At 49.9% G+C, this 20,109-nt stretch overlaps 1 protein-coding gene across 1 annotated transcript; it reads left to right on the forward strand.

Annotated features, from left to right (window-relative positions):
* The first annotated feature begins 2,064 nt into the window (after nucleotides 1-2,064).
* On the forward strand, nucleotides 2,065-18,277 carry DIPK2B (divergent protein kinase domain 2B). Its single transcript, XM_030020576.2, has 5 exons — nucleotides 2,065-2,451; nucleotides 7,319-7,583; nucleotides 14,227-14,400; nucleotides 16,199-16,487; nucleotides 17,655-18,277. The coding sequence occupies exons 1-5, from the start codon at nucleotides 2,228-2,230 to the stop codon at nucleotides 17,993-17,995; spliced, it is 1,293 nt and encodes a 430-aa protein (XP_029876436.1). The 5' UTR covers nucleotides 2,065-2,227; the 3' UTR covers nucleotides 17,996-18,277.
* Nucleotides 18,278-20,109: the final 1,832 nt, after the last annotated feature.

A 20,109-nucleotide genomic window follows, 5' to 3' on the forward strand; every position in this document is an offset into this window, starting at 1 on the left:
ACCAGCCCCAGAGGCTGAAGCCCTCCCCTTTCCATGCGTCGCCATGGGGCAGTACAGGCTGAGGCACCAGGAGACGGGAGCCTGGGTCTCTGCTCTTAAAATTACAATGGAAAATTGACGACTGAAGGCAGGCAATTAAATTATTAAAGAAACTGAAGGATATGTATTTTATATATTACATAATGAAGATAAAGACAGATTGCTAGCATTTAATTTTGGTACCATCCAGGGAATAGCTGGGCAGGGAGCGACGTGAACATGGCCAGTGTTGCAGAGCTACTGGCAGGAAACAGTGGGAAAGGCTGATTTCTGCAGAGAGGAAAGGAACAATGTACCGGCAGTAGGAAATGCCAGGGATAAACTTCTGGATGTGGGAAGTGGTTAATACTGGTGTTTGGTTCTGGTATAGCTCTTTCCACCGCATATTTCAAAGAGCTTTATACTGGAGTATAAGGCCAAATGTGAACATGGCTCAGTGCAGAGCTGTGCGCTGAATGCATTTGCTGGCGTACCAGCACTGCCCAGCCCCTCTCATTTGCAGCTCTGGGAGGGTTCATTACATCCCCCTTCCCTCTCAGCAGGGCTCGTTATCCTCATCTGTGCTGCACCCTGTAGACAAACCCTAAATGTCACTATCTCCATTTTGTGCATAGGGATGCACCGGGAGATGAAGCAACCACCCACGAGGGTACAGAGTCGAGGAGAGACCCCAGATCTCGCAAGTGCCACAACTAATGAGCGTCTCTGCTTGAAAGAGCTGCCTTGTGCTGTTAGGATCCCTCCTCTGGCAGCTCCTCTGGAAAATGAGGGGCAATCTCAGAGCCCAGCGTGCACCCCTGCAGCTCACGCGTCCCTTAGTCCCATCAGGCTGCTGTTGAATGCTGGAAGGGATAATAAAGGATGGCTACAGCGCACCTTTTTTTCCTTTAAAAAATGTGCTAGGAAATGGCTTGCCCACATGGTGAGAGTGGTCCAGCTGCAGGGTCAAGAAGTCTCCAAAGCCTCAGTCCGCTCCTCACTGCCGCCACGGTGAGACACAGCCCAGGAGAGCCTCCTGTGTCAATCAAAACACGCCAGCTGGGGATGGGAGAGGAGCAAAGCCTGGTGCCACCACAGCAGCACGCTACATGCTCTACTGTCTGGGTCCAGGGTACAACAAGGGATGCCCCTTCTAACGTCTGCTTTCCCTGCCTTCAGCAGCTGCCTGCAGCTGCCTGCCAGGGCCCGTGCCTGCACCCCGTCTGCTCCGGGCCCAAGAGAGGTGTAGTCCTGCACCCAGTATCCCGGCCAGGACGGGTAGCCAGCAGTTGCCGTAATTTTCAAGTCTTTGACCTAATGAGAACATCTTTTGGGTGTGATCACAGTAGTTTCTAAATGCATTTGAAACTTCTGGCAAGCTCCCACATTAGCCACCGGTCCTTCCTCTAGCTTCTTTCCAGTGCCAGGACCATCGGGAAAAGGTATTCAAAATCACACAAGTCCTACTGAAAAGCCCCATTTTTCAAGAGCAGCTTAGAGGCCAAGCTGTTACGTCAGCTGGGTGTTTTGGAAACCTTCAGGCTATCCTGCTTTCCATGGCATGAAACACTGCAGTGCAATTGCTTCTAAACAACTATTTTCAAGAAACAAAATGGTGATGATTCCACCTGACAGTCTTTTCAGCACTTCTGTGAGAAGGGGAAACTGAGCCAAGAAAGCATCTGAGAAGTCAAGCGATGCATCATTGCAAATCTCCAGGAATAGAGCAACGCTAAGGGTCTGGCTTCTGGTAAAATGTGTGTTTCTGCCCCACTATTATTCCTCCCAAATCAGTTTTTACTAAGTGTCCCGCATATGCCCTTTGCTCTAGCAACAGGATATCCTTCATTTGTCTGCACAAAGTGCAGATGAGCACTTCTTCTTGTTGTTTTCCAAGTCGGCTGATGGGAGGGTCAGCAGGGGCCGAAGCAGCTGCACCAAGTAAAGGAAAGGTAACCATGGCAACCCAAGTTATCTGCATCCTCCATGTATTTCCTTCTCCCCACCCTACATCATATCTTTCCCACCCAAACCTCAAGCCAATAGAGCCAGTGACCAGCTGGCAGGATGGGGACTGCAGCAGGGTCTCCTGCACCCAGCGTGTCTTGCCGTGTTTCAGGGCTCACTGCTGCAGGCTGAGGTCATCAAAAAGAGACCGAAAGCACAGAGAGGGGTAACTTGCAAAAGGCAGAGCTCTCCGCTACTGTAGATGGGGCACTGGATATGTTGCCTTTGCTCCAGAGTTGCAGATACGTTGATGCTGCTCCTGGTTTTGGCTCTGAGCTGTAACCCTTCCACAGCAGCAACAGCTTCTCCATCTGCACCCCACATCAAACCCAGCTACAGTTTTGGCCGGACTTTCCTGGGACTTGATAAATGCAACGCCTGCATTGGGACATCCATTTGCAAGAAATTCTTTAAAGAAGAAATAAGGTCAGAAACTCAGCACAGTTATTTTTAAAGCATTCTGTATAGTAACTTGAAAGTTGCCTGTTAGTATTTCCAAGTATTTTAATGAATGACAATGCAAAGAGTAACTTAGCACCCGGTTGCCATTACAGTGCCTAGTATTTTAATTAATGTCTATAAGTTGCTGCTTTGTCTCTTCTCTTTTAAAGCCACACAAACATGATCAGACTTCAGCCCTGAATTATAATTTGAAAGCAGGAGTAAAAGGCACAACTTTCTGCACAGAGAGTGGCTCCGAAACAATTCAAGGCAGTGGTGAGGGAAGGGAAGAGGGAAGGAAGAAATCAGCTTGTTTAGATGTACTGGAAATATTTTATTATGAGCAACCGAGTAAAGGCAAAGGAGATTTAGCTTTGTATGCTCCCCACGGACTGTGTTAACTACAAACATATAAACATACTATATAATTTTGTACCAGGTGCAACAACACAAATGTGCGGAATTTCACGTGCATGTTAACTAAGATCAAAAGCGATCTAAACCTGCCTGAGGGATGAAGACTTTTGCACATTAGGTTACCTACACACTCGAAAATAGATGGGGCTAAATTATTAATACACTTTTGGGAGCTTTCTGTGAGAACTTGAAGGCAGAGGCAGAAATTCCATCTGCCTCGAAGTCGATGAGACATACGCTGTCCAAGTGGTCGTCAGACTGATCCAATCAGTTTTAGGCTCAAAATCAGAGCGTATCTGACGACAGCAGGGAAAATGTTGCCAGTGTTTTTGAGGAGAAAGTTAAAGGCAGTGCTTGGCAGAGGAAGGGTTTATTGGGTCTGATATGATTTATAGAGCCATATGCACTTTCTTTTATAGATATAAAAGCCTGGGGGAGAAGAAATGATTATAGTAAAATTGTATTTTTAATGCTGTAATGTAAGTAGTATAATATTGGACAAATCACCATTTTTATCTTAAACTATCCTATAAAATGTAGCATAGTAAAACCATAATGGTTTGTCTGGGATGGACTTGTAATACCGAACATCCATCCTTCCCTTTCTGCCTCTGGAAGAAGGCAACTTGTGGCTTTGCTACGCCAGGGGACCCCTTGCCATGGCACACCAGGGGTCCCAGCCCTCGGTGCTTTGCCCTCTTGGCTTTCTGTCTCCGCCAGCTTGTCCTGAGGGTGATGCCAGAGCATGCATTAAGCAAGGTGCAGAGGCATGAAGAAGGGCCGGGTCAGCAGTGCTGGGTTTCTCCCAGCCCAGCCCAGGCTCCGGTCCCAAAAAGCAGGATGGATTTGCAATCAGCGTGTTCAGCTGGCTGACACAGGACGCTGTGGGTCTGCAGGGGCTCGGGGTGCGTTTTGGGTATGAGCTGCCCTACATTTTATTCTCTGCAGCAGGGTGGCATGGGAGCTGGCTCCTACCCCGTGCCACAGCCTGCTGCGGCCCCTTTGCCACTCGCCTGTGCAGGGTTTTCAGGCACCTGCTGCTGGGTACAAAGCAGCTTCTGCGTGTGCAGCTCGTCGCAGGTGCGCCGTTTTGATTAACCCGCTTAGCCGCTGGGGAGTTTGGGGCTATGCAGCTTCCTTCAGCCCCGCTGAAAATGGCAGTAGCCTTCAGAAGCAAGCAAATGCCTCTGGCTGACCGGCGGCCAGCTGCATGCTGCACCGGAGCACAGGAAAGAAGTGCTACGTGAGCAAAAACAGGAGCCCCCCATGCTGGCTTTCCTCCAGGGGACAGTGGGAGAGGGGTGCGGGTATGCAGAGGGTCCGAGCAGGGCCCGGGAGCGCACAGCCGCAAACGTGTGGGAGCACGATGCTTCTGCCTCAGGGAAGGTAGAGGGACTTCCTAAACCAGACACTTATTTTTCTCTCCTGCGAGCCTGCAATCAGCTTCCCACAAGCAGTGCAGCACGCAAATAAGTGATAACATACAGTTCTGCTCAGCGCTTTGGAAAGGGTAACTTTCCAAATGTTCTCCTGAGCAGTCAGTCAGCTTCAGGCTTTTCTTTGCAGAGGTTAAACTGTTCTCCCACTTGATTTCTTGAACAGCTGGGATTTTTTGGCAAGTCGAAGGTTAAAAGGGGGAAATTTCAGTGGCACTTAGGCACTTCAATCCACCCCGGTATACCTTTTCACATGTTCACAAAGGTGGATGGCATTTGGCCCTCTCTGTTTAAACGTCGTTAGAACATGCTTCATTAATTCTCCATCATTTCCGGGAGCTGTGACATGCATTCATAGTCAACTAACGAGAAAGAATATGTGGGTTTTGTTCCCAGAATATTTGGTGACTCATCTTGTGCTCTAATGTTCTTTACTTCCCTTATCTTTGCCCAACTTTATCCATCTGTAAATGAGAATACCAAAGCCTGCCTACCAACTGTCCTGAGAGCAGAGCGCAGCAGAAGTTTTCGTAAAATATTAGATTTTCAGAACACTGCAAAACTGAGCTGACCAAAACTATTTGCAGAGGTGTGCCAATGCCAGTGATGAGCTTTGGCCAAAAGCAATGGGAAGAAAGTCTGAAAAAGCTAGAATGCTTCAATTTGATGGGTTTGTATATGGCATTTCTTTATTTTTGGTTTTAAGACTTACTTAAAAAAAAAAAGTAAAACTCCAAATGCAAGCAAAATTATTTTGGCTGAAACAAAATACTTCATTTTATCCAGCAAAAAAGTTTGGTTTTCTTCAATGTTTAGTTCTGGGTTGATCTAAAATCTGTAATCTGTGACTGTGTTATTCACACAGATCGTACTGAAAGTCTTAATTAAAGCACATTCAGGCCCTTAGCTAAAAGGCTTCATAGGAGAGTGAATTATTATTACAGCACAACTTGATGATGAATCTTGAAAGAATCTAGCAAGTGTGCCAGGCCAGTGCTGTGCTGCCCAGAAATGATGCCAAATACAGAACTGCTGTGGCCCATGCTGGGTTCCCAGGCCCGTGTGGCTCTCCTCTGAGACCTCTGCAGAGGAAATCGCTCCATCCGTGCTCGAATTAACGCTCAGCCCTGAATTTCACACATCCATGCGCTGCTTGCCTACAGGAGGCGGCGCTTTCCTGGTATCTGCCTCACGTGAGTTCCCCTGAACGCACATGCTTCAGCCAAATCACAAGGCTAATTTGTGCTTAACTTAAAAAAAGAAAGAAAGAAAGAAAGAGAAACCCAGCCCATAGCCATCTCTTCCCTGTACGTGCCTGGCACACTGTGCCTGCTTTGCAGATTAGGCACTGGGAGGGGTCATGATGCATAACAAATCACAGTGAGGAGTAGCAATTATTCTCTGCTCTTTAGTCCTAGCTCAAAACCAACCAAAAAAAAAAAAAAAAACAAAAACCAAACCAAACCAAAACAAACAAGCCATTTATTTTCTTGTCAGATGCCCTAATCGTAGGGAAGCTTCAATTTCATATTGGGCAAAACGCCCAAATGACTGAAATGCCTGAACCCCTAAACCTGCTCGTGCAAGGGGCCAGGCTCCTTTGCTTCTGGTCAGCTTGCGTCTCTGAGGCAAATCTTTCGAAGGAGGCACGTGGCTAGAGCCGAAAGCCAAAGCAGGGCAAGCACCAGCATTTCAGGGAGATGGGCTTTCCCCTCTGGGCACCTGTGCTTGCCCAGAAGCTGAGCTGCACAGGCTCCATGGCGGGGAAGAGGAGCGAGGCGCTGCCTGCAAGAGGGGTTGTGGGGAAGAGGACAGTTGGTCTCCGATCACGGAGGGCAGCTAGCATTGCCGAGCCAGTTATTTGCCTGAAGTCAGAGGAAATTAATCCCTCCCCAAATTTCCTTGTGCCGATTTCCCCACTGGAAGTCAAAAGGAAAGATCAGCTTCAGCTTTCAGATTTGTTAATGGCTTTTCATCTAACTCCAGCTAGCTGGTCCTGCAGGGAACCTCTTGCCTCTCCTGTTTCACTTCTGAGCTATCAGTTTTAATTTATGGTGAGATTAAATTAGGAGATGCTTTCTTACGCGCTTGGGCAAGAGTAGCGTTAGGAGGTTTTAGAGGCAGCGAATGCGTGATGTTGGCCAAACCAAAGGTCAGAGTCCAGCCGCTTTCCAAGAGCAGGTTACAGACATACTTACAAAACGGGCACCGCGCTCCTCAGCTCCTGCGTGTGTGATGTGTGTGTGGGCAGGGCTGAGGGGGCTGCTGAAACGAAAAAAAATTGTCACAGCCTAATTACCAGGCCCATATGCTCCCCTCCTGTGCCTGTGTAGGGGGAGCAAATCAGTGCAAGATCTCCATGGCTACAGTGGTGCCACACGCCCGGGGCACGCGTCCCCCCTGTGCCCCCCATCGCACCCCAAATTCTGCCACTGCCTGGGGACGTCGCTCATCCCGGCTGCTAAAATACAGCCAGCGACGTCGGAGGGGACCTGTCGACCCTGTTACCGAGTAAGGCCACCACCTCAAAACAAAAGGTCATTTTGGTATTCCCAAAGACATTTATTGTCAGGAGGTTTTGTTCTGCAGGGGCCCTTAAAGGGTCGAGTACTCCTTTTTTGGGCCCCCTTCTCCAGGATTAAGGAAATTTAAAAACGCCAGGGATTCCCCGTGAACCGAAACCCTGCAGCCCTCTCCCTTCCTTCCCTCTCTCTACGGGGCCCAGAAGACCCCATTTGGGCACTTCGCCCCCTGCCCCGCGGCACTGTCCGTGACAAGGGATGGTTTAAGCGGGAAGCAGAGACGGACGTTTTTTCCAAAGCGCGTTTCCTTCAGCCCCCTCGCCTCGCCCCAACGCCCGTGGCCGCTCGGCCTTTGCCGCGCGATGGCAGAAACCCCGCCGGGGCCGGCGCGCGGCGGAGCGACCGCGCTGGCGCTGTGCGGGTGTCCGTGTGGCTTGTTAACCCGCTCTCCGTGGGGCTCTCGTTTTGGTTTGGCAGGTTTGACACCTGGCTTTCTTCTCGTTTAAAGCTGCCCCCCAGCTACCTGCTCAGCTACTCGGGCAACTACACCGACGATGCCAAGAGCTGGCGGATGGTCGACATCACCCGGCTGACTTCCAAGTACCGGCACGACCGGGCCGACAAGCGCATCTGCACCTCCCTGCTGAAGACGAAGACCTGCAGCCTGGAGCGCGCCCTGCGCCGCACGCGTCGCTTCCAGAAGTGGCTGCGGGCCAAGCGCCTCACCCCCGACCTGGTCCAGGTCCGTGCCCCACACCAGTGGGGGTGCTGGGGGGGAGAGGGAGCCCCAGGCGGGGTGACATGTATTTTTGGGAGGGAAAAAAGGGTCTGAGGGAGACATGGCTGTGACTTGCTGGGTGGAGGGAGAGTTTGGGCAATGGCTGGCCCTGTCCCTCTTGCCCCGGCTGGTGGGTCGCCCCCCCCCCGTCCGAGCCCACCTGCTGCGAGGGAGAGGCAAAACGAGGCCCCAAAACGAAGAAGAGCACCCGAGGCCCAGGGCCAACCCTCCTCCAGCCATAGGTAACGCCACGGCGCAGCCTGGCCAGGGCTGGGGCTCAGCCCCGGGAAGGCGGGCGCCGGCTCCCGGCTCCTCGGGCAGGCTGAGGCTGAAGGCCCACGGAAAGCTGTTAGCCCCCGCTGGCTTCAGGCGCAGGGAAATCGTAGGGCAACGCACACAAACCTGGCAACAGCTGGAGTGGGGATATTTCTGCTGGGATTTTTTCCGGTTTTCCATTATATTTCAGCGCCTTTTTTTTTTTTTTTTTTTTTGTCACAAAGTCATACCCAAAAGGGCAGCCTGTGCCTTGAAAGTGATTTTCCTCTGGGCTGGGACCTGGGGCAGGTTGGACCCCTCTGCTTGTACGAGCGGCGCAGGCGGTTGGAGCCGGAGCCTCGATCCCTCATCCACCTGCCGTCTATAGCAAATGATCTCAGGCGCAAAGAAGCGCGCTGCCCTTTCTGTCACAGTCCGGGGGTGTCACAGGAGAAGCCAGGACAGGCGTGCCGGGGTGGGGGGGGTCACTGCCACCAGGTAGACGGGTGGCATTGGCGCAGGGAGACGGACACGCAGGCAGGGCTGGAGGGGCAGAGAGGGCGGGCTCCAGAGGAAAGCCGGCGTCGGAGCGCTGCCCACGCTGAGGGACAGCCACGGGGCAGGCGAGTGTGTTTTGCAGCTGCTGGCTTGCATCTGAGACCAAAAGTCCCCTCCCCAAATGCACATGCATTCCCCCCACCCCGTGCAAACAACAGCAAAACGTTGCGATAACCGCTGGCAATGGGCAGGGGCCAGAGTGGAGGCTGGATATACTCTAAATGAGACCCTGAGAGGCAAAGAAAGATTATTCCAGTACTTCTCCCCCTTTCAAGAAAGAAGTGGCTGTGAAAAAGGGACTTCATTTTTTTTCTTTAAAGGCAACTGCTTCCTCATGCCTGCATGCTATCGCATCCGCTCAGCTTTGCTGAGTGCTAAAGTTACACTGCTTGAGTTTTTCCGCTTCTGTTACCCTGTGGAGCAGCACGCCTGAGGAGAGAGAGTAGGAGACCCCATCCTGCAGCAGCAGTGCTGGAGCTAGTGCCTGAGCTGCACCGAGAAGGACACCCGAATCACTGACAGTCCCGCGTGGCAGGTTGCCCCAAAGCCAGCAGCCTCCTGGGGGGTGAGGTGCAGGATGACACGCGCCAGCCAGGGAAACTTTTCTGGTGCAAAGCTACACTGTACTTTGCCTAGTAACCTCGGGAGAGGCACTAGGGAGAATGGGCAGATTTACATGGCTTCCACTCAGAGCATCCCTCGCCTGAGCTCGTGGGCCACGGGCAGGGACAAGTCCTCCCCGGGGGGGCAGGCAGCAGCTTCCCAGGCACCTGCTGGCCTCCACTGTCCTCCAAGGCAGCACTACAAGGGACTGCGGGAAGGCAAGCTGGGGTGGCAGGCCCTCCAGCCTTGCTGGCGTGGCCGGGGGGTTTGTGCAAAACCGTGCTGCCCCCGCAGCAGTGCTATGTGAAAGGGAAAGAGTCGAGAGCTTGAACCTTCCATTTGCTGAGCTGGTTGAAAAAGTAACCGGAGAAATGTGGCTCTGTGGTTTCTCAGATCTGCTGCAAAGTTAAATCATTAGCTGAGCCCAAATCCTTCTCCTTAAAAGGCTCCTGATGGGCTTTATGGTTTTCCCTACCCCGTCCTCTCTGAAACTGAACTCCTGGCTGAGCTGGGTTGCACGCACACGTACACATGTGCATGCACAGATGCACACATATATGCATGCACACACGCACACACATGCATGCGCATATGCACACATGCATGCATGCACACGCAGCACCACGCGGAGACTCTGGCTGGGGCATCCTGGCCTTGCACCTATCCAGTTTCTCCTGGGTGCTGGAATTTCCCCATGCAGCAGTGGGAGGCTGAGCTGACCCCAGCTCCAGGGCACCTCTGAAGCGAGCTCAGGGGCCAGCCTGGGGGGACGTGCGCAGGGACAAACTCCCTGGGACATTTCAGCAACCCCTGCGGTTTTTTAGTCGGAGAGGGCACAGGAGGCTGCGGGGAGGCCCAGACCTTTGCACACAGGCCTCAGGATTGCTCCGCTCGTGTTTTCATGGTTCCTTGGCTCTGTAAATCAAGCAGAGAAACCTAAACCGGGATATAAATCCCTTCTAACAGCATATAGGCTTGAATACACAGAGAAGCATAGTGATCCAGAGGCCCTGGGGCCTACCTCACCCTGCTTCCAAATTTCAGCAGAAATCACTATTTGAGATCAAGCACATGCTCTGTAAAATGGCTTCTGGTTTCACAGTGGTCTGAATTGAAAAACAGCCTGCGGCAACAATATTTCAGTCATACGGTATGTATGAGTTTGTACGTGAGAACCCCCCCCCCCCCCCCCAAGTGCTGTTGTGTGGGCCACCACAGGTTACAGGGTGACCCCCCCCACGCCATCCAGCCCCACAGAACCGGGCATCCCCTTCCTCTCTGCCCACCCCACCTGCCCTCCCCAGAGCCGAAAGCCTCGGGAGCACCTCTGCCTGCAGCCCAGCCCAGCGCTCCTGCCCCTCTGCCGTGTTTGCTGGGCAGACACATGTCGGTAACCCAGCATAAGCCTTCGGAGGGGGTGTTTCTTGGGGGTACGACACGTCATTGCAAACACTTACCTGCAGCACTGCTCTTCTGGCTTTTTTTCTCCCCTCTCTCTTTTCGGAGGTGTTAACAGCACACCGTTCTTGACGCCTAACATGATGCCCACCCTGTTTCACAAAGCTGCAGTCACCCAGCAGTGTCCATACTGCCCTCCCTGCAGTTTTTCCTATATAGCAGCACCATGCAAAGCTAATGGGCTCAGGTAATTTTGTCTTATAGAGCAGAGAATTGCGACAAACCATAACGTGCTTGAATCAAAATGACAGACCATGAAGTAATGTTTTTCCACTTTACACTGCCTGCCCTGCCTGACCCAGCCATCAGCTGAGCTGCCTGCCACAGTGATTATTTCACCCGCCACAACGAAAATCTTTATTGGACACAGCAAAGTCTTCAGTGTTAAAATCCAGCCCGCCTCGGAGATGAGCAGGATTTAGCTGGGGCTTAGCCTGCATGGTAGCCCCAACCACCCGCTGCTTCGCCCAGGAGCTTATCACCTCAAACTGCGCTGCGTGCTTTTCCTATTGGAGGGTAAGAACAACAACAAAGTGGGTTAGTTTCAGCACAGATCGCCCACAGGGAAAATTTACAGCCCTGCCTACAAAGCACAGCCTGGAAAAGTCTGAAGGCAGACAGACGAAAGTAGCACCAAGGTGAAAAGCCAGCCATTTTCAGCCCCTCTCTCTAGGATGTAGTGACCAGCACCTCTGCCTGCCCTCAGCAGATGTGCTGGCACCGTGGTTATTTGGCCTCTGAGTCCAGTATACATCACTTCGCTCACAGCACATGGGCAGCAGTTCGCTGATCTGGCAGCTGGTCTGTCCTAGGGAAGGATGGGCATTACAGGACTCCCAGAGCCACCTCCCAGACCTGCCACCTCTTTGACCTGGTACCTCATCATCAAAGACATGCTTCAGTAAGCCTGCTGGGAGTGGGGATGAGCCCTGTAGCTTCACAGGGCATCCTTAGTTTCTTTCTTTTGGGGGTGAACATAACCCTTGGATTCAAATGGCCAGGAGCTGCAGGTGCTTTGACACCTACATCCAAGCGTTTCCTCCTGGAGCCAACCCTAAACCTGGTCACTTGGTGAAGCTGGACCCAGGCGGTGGTTCACGGGGCAGGAGGAGGCTGTGCTCCTGATCTGTGCCATCCCTCCTTGGGGTGGCTGAAGAGAAAGCCGATTGAGGAGAAGTTGTCTTCCAGAGGTCGTCTTTGCGTCAGAGTGAATTCTGGGTGTGTCTGCTCTAGATATGCATACATGCGCACAGATGGGAGTTTAAAATGCACTGCATACTGTGCAGTAAGGAGAAGATAATCACAGCTGAGTGCAGGTAGGCTTTGCAGGAACTAGTCATTATCAGATATAAAAATGTGGGTATTTAATCAAAGTAAATAAGAAGCTTTCCATATCAATCACAAAAAATACATCAGGCTGTCTGTCAGGTCTTATTCTCTGGGGTGATAAGACGCTGCAAAGGACTTAAGATATTCTCAGATAAATCAGTATCTCCAGTGTTTTGAGTATGTGTTCTTCAAATTTTTCTTCCATCGACAGTTTTTGTCTGACAGTTTTACAACTCCGGCTCCTTTTCTGCTGTAGGGATGTTTCCATCAGTCTGCTGGGAGGGGAGGCCCCACTTCACTGAAACACTCAAGCAGGTGCTGAACTTTATGCTGTTGACTAGCTCTGCCGAAATCAAAAGGCCCCACCGTCCAATTTTGGTGGATCAGGGCTTTATTAAATCATAGGAAGCTGCAACAATGGTTGATAGAAACATGGTGGTACTCAGCCCTGCTTCTGCGCTCCTGCACTGCCACTGGTATGCCTGAAATGGTTCCTCAGAAAATTAGCATCTGTGATCATCACATGCAGTTCATGACCACATCTGTGTTAAGAGGATGAGCTCTGACCTTGGAAAAAATCCTAATTAAAACTTTCATGCATTCTCTGCCACCATGATTTCTGTTCCTACTGCACACTCTTAAGGGTCTCAGCTTTTGCGTTGCAAACTCCTGGAGGCAGCAAGGCTTTCTAACTTTGGCTGCAAATATTTGCATACACACTGAGCTGCAAGAGACTTTCTCCACCACATATCTCTTACTTAACACAGTTCTGTTCTGTTCATTTTTTCTTACTTCTCCTCCAAAGGGAAAGTGACAGAGTCAGCCACAACGTGCCTGCAAGTGCTGCGAGACAGAAATCCATAACCATCCCTTCGCCCCCCTCCTTCTATAGTTTTAGATAATTAGTTGAAAAAATATTTCCTTGATAAGGCTACACCAGAGGAGAGGAGTCTATGAAGAATTGTAACTAGAACTGGGGAGAATTATTTTTGACAAATGTTTTATTCTCTTGGGGAAAAAGATGGTTCTTCAGTTGTTGCGAAACAATGCTCCAGTTGGGGTTGAGTTTCTCAGGTAGTTTTGACCAGCAACCGGCATTCAGGGCTTGTTTTGTGCAACCGATGGCCAAGGAGGGAGCGGCTGGGACCTCACTGAGGCCATCAGGGAGGCAGAGGAGGGGACGTGGGAGGTCCAGTCCCCCCTTTCCACCTCCGACCGTGAGAGCGGCACACTCCTCCTTTCCTTGTTTCTTCATTTCTTTGTTGTGGCTGGGTAATTAAGTGTTTTATGCCAAATGAACAGCTCGCTCAGGAAGGGCTGAGAGAGACCTACCTCAGAGTTACCAAATGACTTGGGGAGATCCTGAGTCAGATCTTTGCTCTCAGCATGAAGAATGGCAGGGAGCAATGTGAGCTCAAGTGCCCTTTACTCTGAAGCATGTCTCCCAGCCATCAAATTGTAAAGAAAACCCAAAACAATAAATGTGGCTACTGGGATCATTTGGAAGAAAAAGGCTTATCAAAAACCTGATTCCCTTCCCCAGCAGAGGCGTGGCAGGGCAGCATTTCTGTGCCACTATGGGCAACTCTCCATACGTCCGCTCTCCTTGGCTATTAAACAAGACTGAATTCAAAAAAAAAGGTCTTTTTTGACTACAAAGGTATAAATTTCTATGCCATTTATCCCAGTCATAGATTGCTTATGCAATTTTACAAGCCAAACCTCCAAATCTGAAAGGTGTAATAAAGTGATTGTTGACTCCATTAGCCCAACAGTTCTTTATTTGTTGCTGGTATTTACAAAAAATATGCACAGGCTATTCAAATTTGGTTTTGATAGTTAATGCACAAGTTTATCAGAGGGAGAGTATATCCTGTGCTTGTACCCACATACATGTTTATTTACACTTTTAAAGCATATTTACTGACCTTAGCAAATAGTATTTCCAAGAAAGCTGCTCACAGGTTAAGCAAATAGCGAAGCAATCCGAAGACATTATCTAACGAGGGAAGTGACTCACCGGCTTAACGACAGAGAGGCCTCCACCAGTGAGCCAGGATGCCAGGGCTGGAAAGCCGGGCGGAGGGAGGAGGCCCACTGGCACGGAGCAGTGCAGTACTGCGCAGTTGCGGGGAAACAGGGTTTGCAGCCTCCGCGGCTGTGCCGCGAAGACTGTGTGCCATTTTGGAAACCCGAATTGTGAACAGGCATTTTTTTGGATGGTGTGGGGGTTTTTCCTAGGAGCGGTTTGCTGTAGAGATCCCCCTGTGTGCCCGTACCCTTCAGCAGCTGTGCCGCAGGGGGCACAGTACAGAGGTGCCCATACCGCTGGCATGGCCCAAGCACATCAGAACATCTTAGGCTGAAAAATAAACATCTTTGTCATATTTTCCTCTCTCGCCAGGGCCTGTCTAGCCCAATGCTGCGCTGCCCATCCCAGCGTCTCCTGGACAGGATAGTGAGGCGCTACGCTGAGGTGCCAGATGCTGGCAGCATCTACATGGACCACCTCACCGACCGGGACAAACTGCGCCTCTTGTACACGCTGTCAGTGAATTCACATCCCATCTTGTTACAGGTACGTACCACTTTGCCCCAGCTTGAAATGCCACCCCGAAGCCCCTTGCAAGCAAACCCTTGCATGAGATGTGCACCAGCCCCTAGCTGCAGAGGAGTCTCAGCCCTACCCTTTGGCAAGCTCCCTAGCCCTCATAAAGTGAGTTTCTTCTATAGAGTTGGATGGCTGAAGTAAGTCAGGCAGACTCCTGCGGTGCTCCTTGCATCAGCCTATGAAGTTGCGGAGAGATATGGATGCCCAGCGCCTTAAATCAATCACAAGCCATCCAGGTTATTGCATTAGCGCACTGTGAAAGCCAGGGTTTTTCACATCCCTGATACTTCACAGTGTTATGTTTGCATCGTTAATATATTACTTAAAATCACTTGAAATTACTTTAAAATCACTTAAAATCAAAGCCTGTTTGTAAAAGAGAAAGAACATGTTTTAGCATGGGAGGACCAAGATGCAGCATCGAGGTTGAACATGGACTCGGGGAGCACTGATTTCCCAGATGCCATGTGCCAGCACCGTTTTTTCCATTTACGTGCCGCTGGTAACTAGCTCCGTAGCAAAGTGCAGTTTTGCAGAGGTGTTTGGTGGAATCCCAAATACAACTGAGCTCTGAGTTTGAAGACAGAGAGCTAGAAGGCCTCATGCCCCTCCTCTGGTCCCCTGCTGGCATGTGGGTCCTCTCTTTCTTTACATGTGTTTCTGAGGGAGTATCCTCACCCATCCCCACCACCACCCCTCCTTTAGTCCTCATCATTGCTGTTTCTTTCAACCTTTCGAGATTCCACAAAGAAGAGAGGCAGCGGCAGCATCTATCTCCTGCCACTGCTGCCCTCAGCAGCTCACAGGGCTCTGTCCGGTCCCAGCGAGGGGGAATGGTGCTCATGCTCTGGGAGTCTCCAGGGGGTCATTCAGCCACCCTGACCATGGCTCACTTGGGCACGAGGCTGCGGCTTTCAGCACTGTAAAGATGTGGGAATGCAGCTTAAAGAGGTGAGAAAAATACGGTGAAGAGAAATGGCTTGATTTTATGTGGGTGCCCAAAATGCCTTCACAGCAGAAGGGAGAAGCAAACTTAAACATGAAACTGGATGAGTTCATAACCCTGCCTTGGCAGGGTCTGGTGCGCTGGGGAGACAGACAAGTAATAATGTAAATGGCAGAAAGCTTTGTGTTGGCATAGCTCAGCAGTCATGCAGTTTGGTTTCCACCTGGGATAACTGCCCTGCTAGCATGAGCTGCAGTGATGCAGGGAGCCTGGCCCAGGTGTCCCCACTGTAACACACACTCAGCACTTCTGTCCCTGAGACTGCAAAGTCTCTTAGGGAACAGCCAGGCAGTTCTTACAAATTAGCGAAAACTGCTTTAGCCCCACCTCACCTTCAAGCTGTGATTTCAGCTATGCAGTTCTCATGAGGGACCCATCAAAGGTTCTAGAAAGACACCTAAAATTAGCTCTTCTGTGCCTAAAATTTTCATGAATTTGAAATCTATTATTATATTGGACTTTCTAGTTAGTCTCCTTTATGGAATAGCTCTTGAAATATCAGATTCTTCTTAATTAAAAAAAGGAAAAAAAAGAAAAAGAAAAAAAAAGCAGCAAAGTTACTTCAGGACAGAGCAGAGCCTTCTCCAGCTGCTGCAGCAGGCTAGGGTGAGGAAGGGTGGCGGGATACTTTGGAAAGCAAAACACGACACCAGCACTACTGCTTGAAGCCAGCCAGGGCATTTGAAAGTCCTCTGGGAGGGAGGTGGGTCCACGGGCAGGCGGCAGGGGCAATCCCCCCTTTCCCGCTCTCCCCGGCAGATCTTCCCCGACGTGGAGGGATGGCCCTTCCCACGGTACCTGGGCTCCTGCGGGCGGCTGGTGGTCAGCGCCAGCACTCGGCCCCTGCGCGACTTCTACGGCGCAGCCCCCGAGGTGGCCGCCGACCTGGCCCTCCAGCTCCTCGCCGTCCTTCGCTCCATGGGCACCAACGACCTCAACTATTTCTTCTACTTCACCCACGTGGACGCTGGCACCTTCGGCGTGTTTAGCAACGGGCATCTGTTCATCCGGGATGCCAGCACGCTGGGGATCATCGACAAGGAGGAAGGTACTCAGCAGGCTCCATGGCTGCGCATCTGTCGCGGGAGGGCTTAGCAAGGCAGGGGAAACAAATCTTTCACCTGCTACGCTCGGCTCTGCTGCTGATTATTTTTTTTGATCAACCAAAAAACGCTTGCTGAATTGAATAAGGAAAAGTTCAAGGAGAGATTTACCGACAGCAAAAGCATCAGCAGCTCCTGCCATCCTGGCTCTGAGTTGGGAAGGTGGCAGGCATTTTGTTGGTACAGTCAGTGGTTTGGTGACCGACCGTGGGTGCTTACGTCCTGCCTGGTCCCCTCTGTGGCTGGCAGAAGCATTCAGTGGGCACGGTGCTCACCAGTCTCATTTGAAGTCTTCCTAAATCATCTCTTTTAAAACTTTTGCCACACAAATGTCAATATTTGCAAGTAGAAATTTCGTAACTTCATTTGTTTTAAGTATTGGGTCAAATCAGACTCTTTTTAGGTGCATTTATCACATTAACTAATAACCATTATTATTATTATAACAACAAAATCCCCCTTCTGTCATTTTTACATAAAATCAAGGGTTACTATTAACTTTTCACAGGTTACATTGGTCTGATCCTGGAAGTAGAGCTAGTCAAAGACTATTCCTCCAATAATTTAACAATTTCATTTTGGATGTTCAAATTTTCAAAAGACCTTTGCTCAGCTCTCACATTCAGCTGAGCAGATCTCAAATATTCAGAAGCAGCTGTCAGAGAATTTTCCACTGGGTTTCTTTTTCTTGTCCCAACAGCTATTACTGTTAACTTGACTCCAGCTAGATGAGCTGTTGTTGCAATTTAATGATTTGGGCTAACACGGAAAAATTATGGGTTTGGCTATTTGTGGTAGTTTTTGTAGGAACTCCACATTTTAGGTTAGTACTGCAGTTCTCATTTTTTCTGAATCAGCTTGACTTGACAGACTCCTCTCCAATTCCTCTGTCAGGCAGTTCTGCAGAGCTCTGTCATTCAGAAAAATATACATATTTCAGGAGTGAGAAAATTGGCCTATATACAGCTACAGCACAGAGTACTTTGTGGTGAAAGACAGCCGTATCCTTTAGATAGTAACAAACCCCATGTTAATACAGAGGTATGGACATATGCGATTATCCAAGATTTCAATACCGTGTTTCTAACAACTGGTTTAATTGCCTCTAATAGGGAGCCAGCTGATTGATGGCCAACAGGAGTATAAAGATATATTTAGCTGTTTGACTGTGGACTGCCAGTCTGCATTTGTGTCCTGTAACTCCATCAGAGAGAAGCACAGCCTCGTCATGGTGTGTCAAGAGCTTTTGCCTAAGCTGCTGAAGGGTAAATTCCTGCAACCTGTGCAGGACAAAATAGACAGCTTCCTGCAGCACTGCGCCGATGGCCTCACCGATGACCAGGGTGTCAACGAGGCGGTTGCAAAGCTGGCAGAGCTCCTGAAACCTCTGCGGTCTTGCGATTCCCGTTTTGCCTACCGCTACCCTGACTGCAAATACAGTGATAAATACTGATGGCTTCGGAGGAGGAGTCCCCCGGGAAGGACTGGAGCAGCATTAGCCCCCTGCCAGTGCGGGAAGCAAGAAGGAACCGGGGTAGCTGGAAAGAGATGCACCAAATCTGGGGCTTCCTCATCAAGGCGGAGGAGGAGGGAGCAGAGTGCACATGGGATTTATTGTTCATCTCCCAGGGATGCATTTGTTACATGGGATGTTTAGACATGATGTAAGGCTTATGGGTTGTTAGCATTATCGTGAGTGACATGGGCTACAGGATTAATAAATCTCATTCACGTATTTTGGCCTTGGAAGAGTTTTCCATGCCATTTGTTAAAAAGAAGGCAGCATGCTCACAACTAGCTAGATAGAGGGGTTTTATTACCAAGAAAGCCTTTCTGATTGAGATGATATATACCTAATGTGGGATGGACGGAAACATTTAAGACTTTCCCTGTGGGGATTTGTAATGTGCTAAAAATTATAGATAAACTGAACCTCTGGATCAGTTCCGTACCATCACCCATCACAGATCCCTTTTATAAAATATTTAAATTGTATTACTTTTATGGGACACAGAACAGAAAGACGCAATCAGCAGCATTAAGAAGCTGAAAGGTCCCATGTCTCTTGAGACTTAATTTCTCTAATCCCCAAATATAATTACTTTTAGTTTTTCCCAAGCTGATGGGCAGTAATTGGAGACTAATAAAGGTTTTTGTTTTAAGATCAGAAAAAAACCAACTCTGGGATGTGATTGTCCGGCAGATACTTTCACATTTTTCTCTCTGAAGAAAACTGGAGGAGCCATTTGCACAAAACAATTAAAATGGGAAAACTACCTTAAGAGGAGAAACAACACAGGCAGAGGATGAGAGATTAGTTTACCCTGAGCCCGATGAGACTTGCTGAACACACAATACTCCAGTGTAAGTGCCGGGGAGGTGTAAGTTCTGACCAGCAAGAGGTACAGCCATCCTCATCCATTTGCCTTTCAAAGGAGGAATCAGTAAGCCAGCCCCCAAAGGAGTGACTCAGGCACCTAAACTCTGGGGTGGTGGACTCTTTTTTCACAGCAGTGGCCAACCCAGGGTTAGACGCAGGTGCCTCATTTTGGGGGGGAAGGTTGCAAAAGTTGCAGAGTTCCAAAACACAACTTTCTCACCCAGCATCTGTCAGTCCCTGTCCCATGTGCTCCCTGTGGGGCATCAGAGGCCCACATCAAACCTTCCCTGATGTCCTGGGGGCTGCCAGACCTCACCTGGGTTTGGGGCTTTCTCCTGGGATCCAGGTGCACAGGAGTCACCAAGCAAATTTGACTGAGCTGAGTCAGAAACTAGACTTTCTGGATCCCCCGTAAGTATTTTCATCATGGAAACGGTCTTCCTCTAGCCACTGTTCGAAAAAGAAATCGGTAACAGCATAAAAGCAGAAAAAGATGTGAGTGCATTTGCATTGCTAATTGTTGTACGGAGTTATTGGGAGCAAGAATGCAAGTCAAGATTTTGTGTTGGCTGTGGAGGGGCTCTGTGCATGCAGAGCACCTGGCCTGGGGTTCAAGGCAGGTGTTGCAGACAGACTAGGCATCCAAAACCACACACAGCTCTGACACTGGGAAAATCTGACCCAGGACATTTATTTTGCCTTTCCTCCTGGCATAAAGTATCAAGTGCACCTTTCACCTCTCAAGAAGTAGAAACATTGAAAATAATCTGTAGGTAAATTTAGCTCCAGGCCCAGATGGTCCGACAGCAAAAATGTTTAAATATACAGCCTAAGCTAAGGCTGCAGCCCTCTTTCTTTATTTCAGTCTATTTCTACATCATGGCTCTCTTCCAGTAAGAAAAACATGTCCTTCGCTGAGATCCATAAGGCTGTCTAACAATCTGTTTTCAACAGTTTTTCTTGAATCTGTCTGCATCAGCTATCTCTCGCTCTGTGATTTTACCTGATCGCTGGGCGTTAGCCCTGGGCCCCTTCCCCTCCAACGAGTCCCCCACCACGGTGCCAGATGCCGGCCACCTCGTGCGGGGCTGGAGGAGCTCCCGCTTCACCACCACTCTCGCTAGGGTCAGTGGTGACGTGCTGCCCACCCTGGGCTGCAACCTGCCAGCATCCTCTCAGTGCTGGAG

Source organism: Aquila chrysaetos, chromosome 7 (genome assembly GCF_900496995.4).
Source record: "Aquila chrysaetos chrysaetos chromosome 7, bAquChr1.4, whole genome shotgun sequence".
NCBI classification, from domain to species: Eukaryota; Metazoa; Chordata; class Aves; order Accipitriformes; family Accipitridae; genus Aquila; species Aquila chrysaetos.

Coding starts and splice junctions, on each gene's coding strand:
- DIPK2B (XM_030020576.2), top strand. CDS start 2,228: ATGGGGCACTGGATATGTTGCCTTTGCTCCAGAGTTGCAGATACGTTG. Junction 2,452..7,318: donor TTCTTTAAAGAAGAAATAAG/GTCAGAAACTCA, acceptor TTGGTTTGGCAG/GTTTGACACCTGGCTTTCTT. Junction 7,584..14,226: donor TCACCCCCGACCTGGTCCAG/GTCCGTGCCCCA, acceptor CTCTCTCGCCAG/GGCCTGTCTAGCCCAATGCT.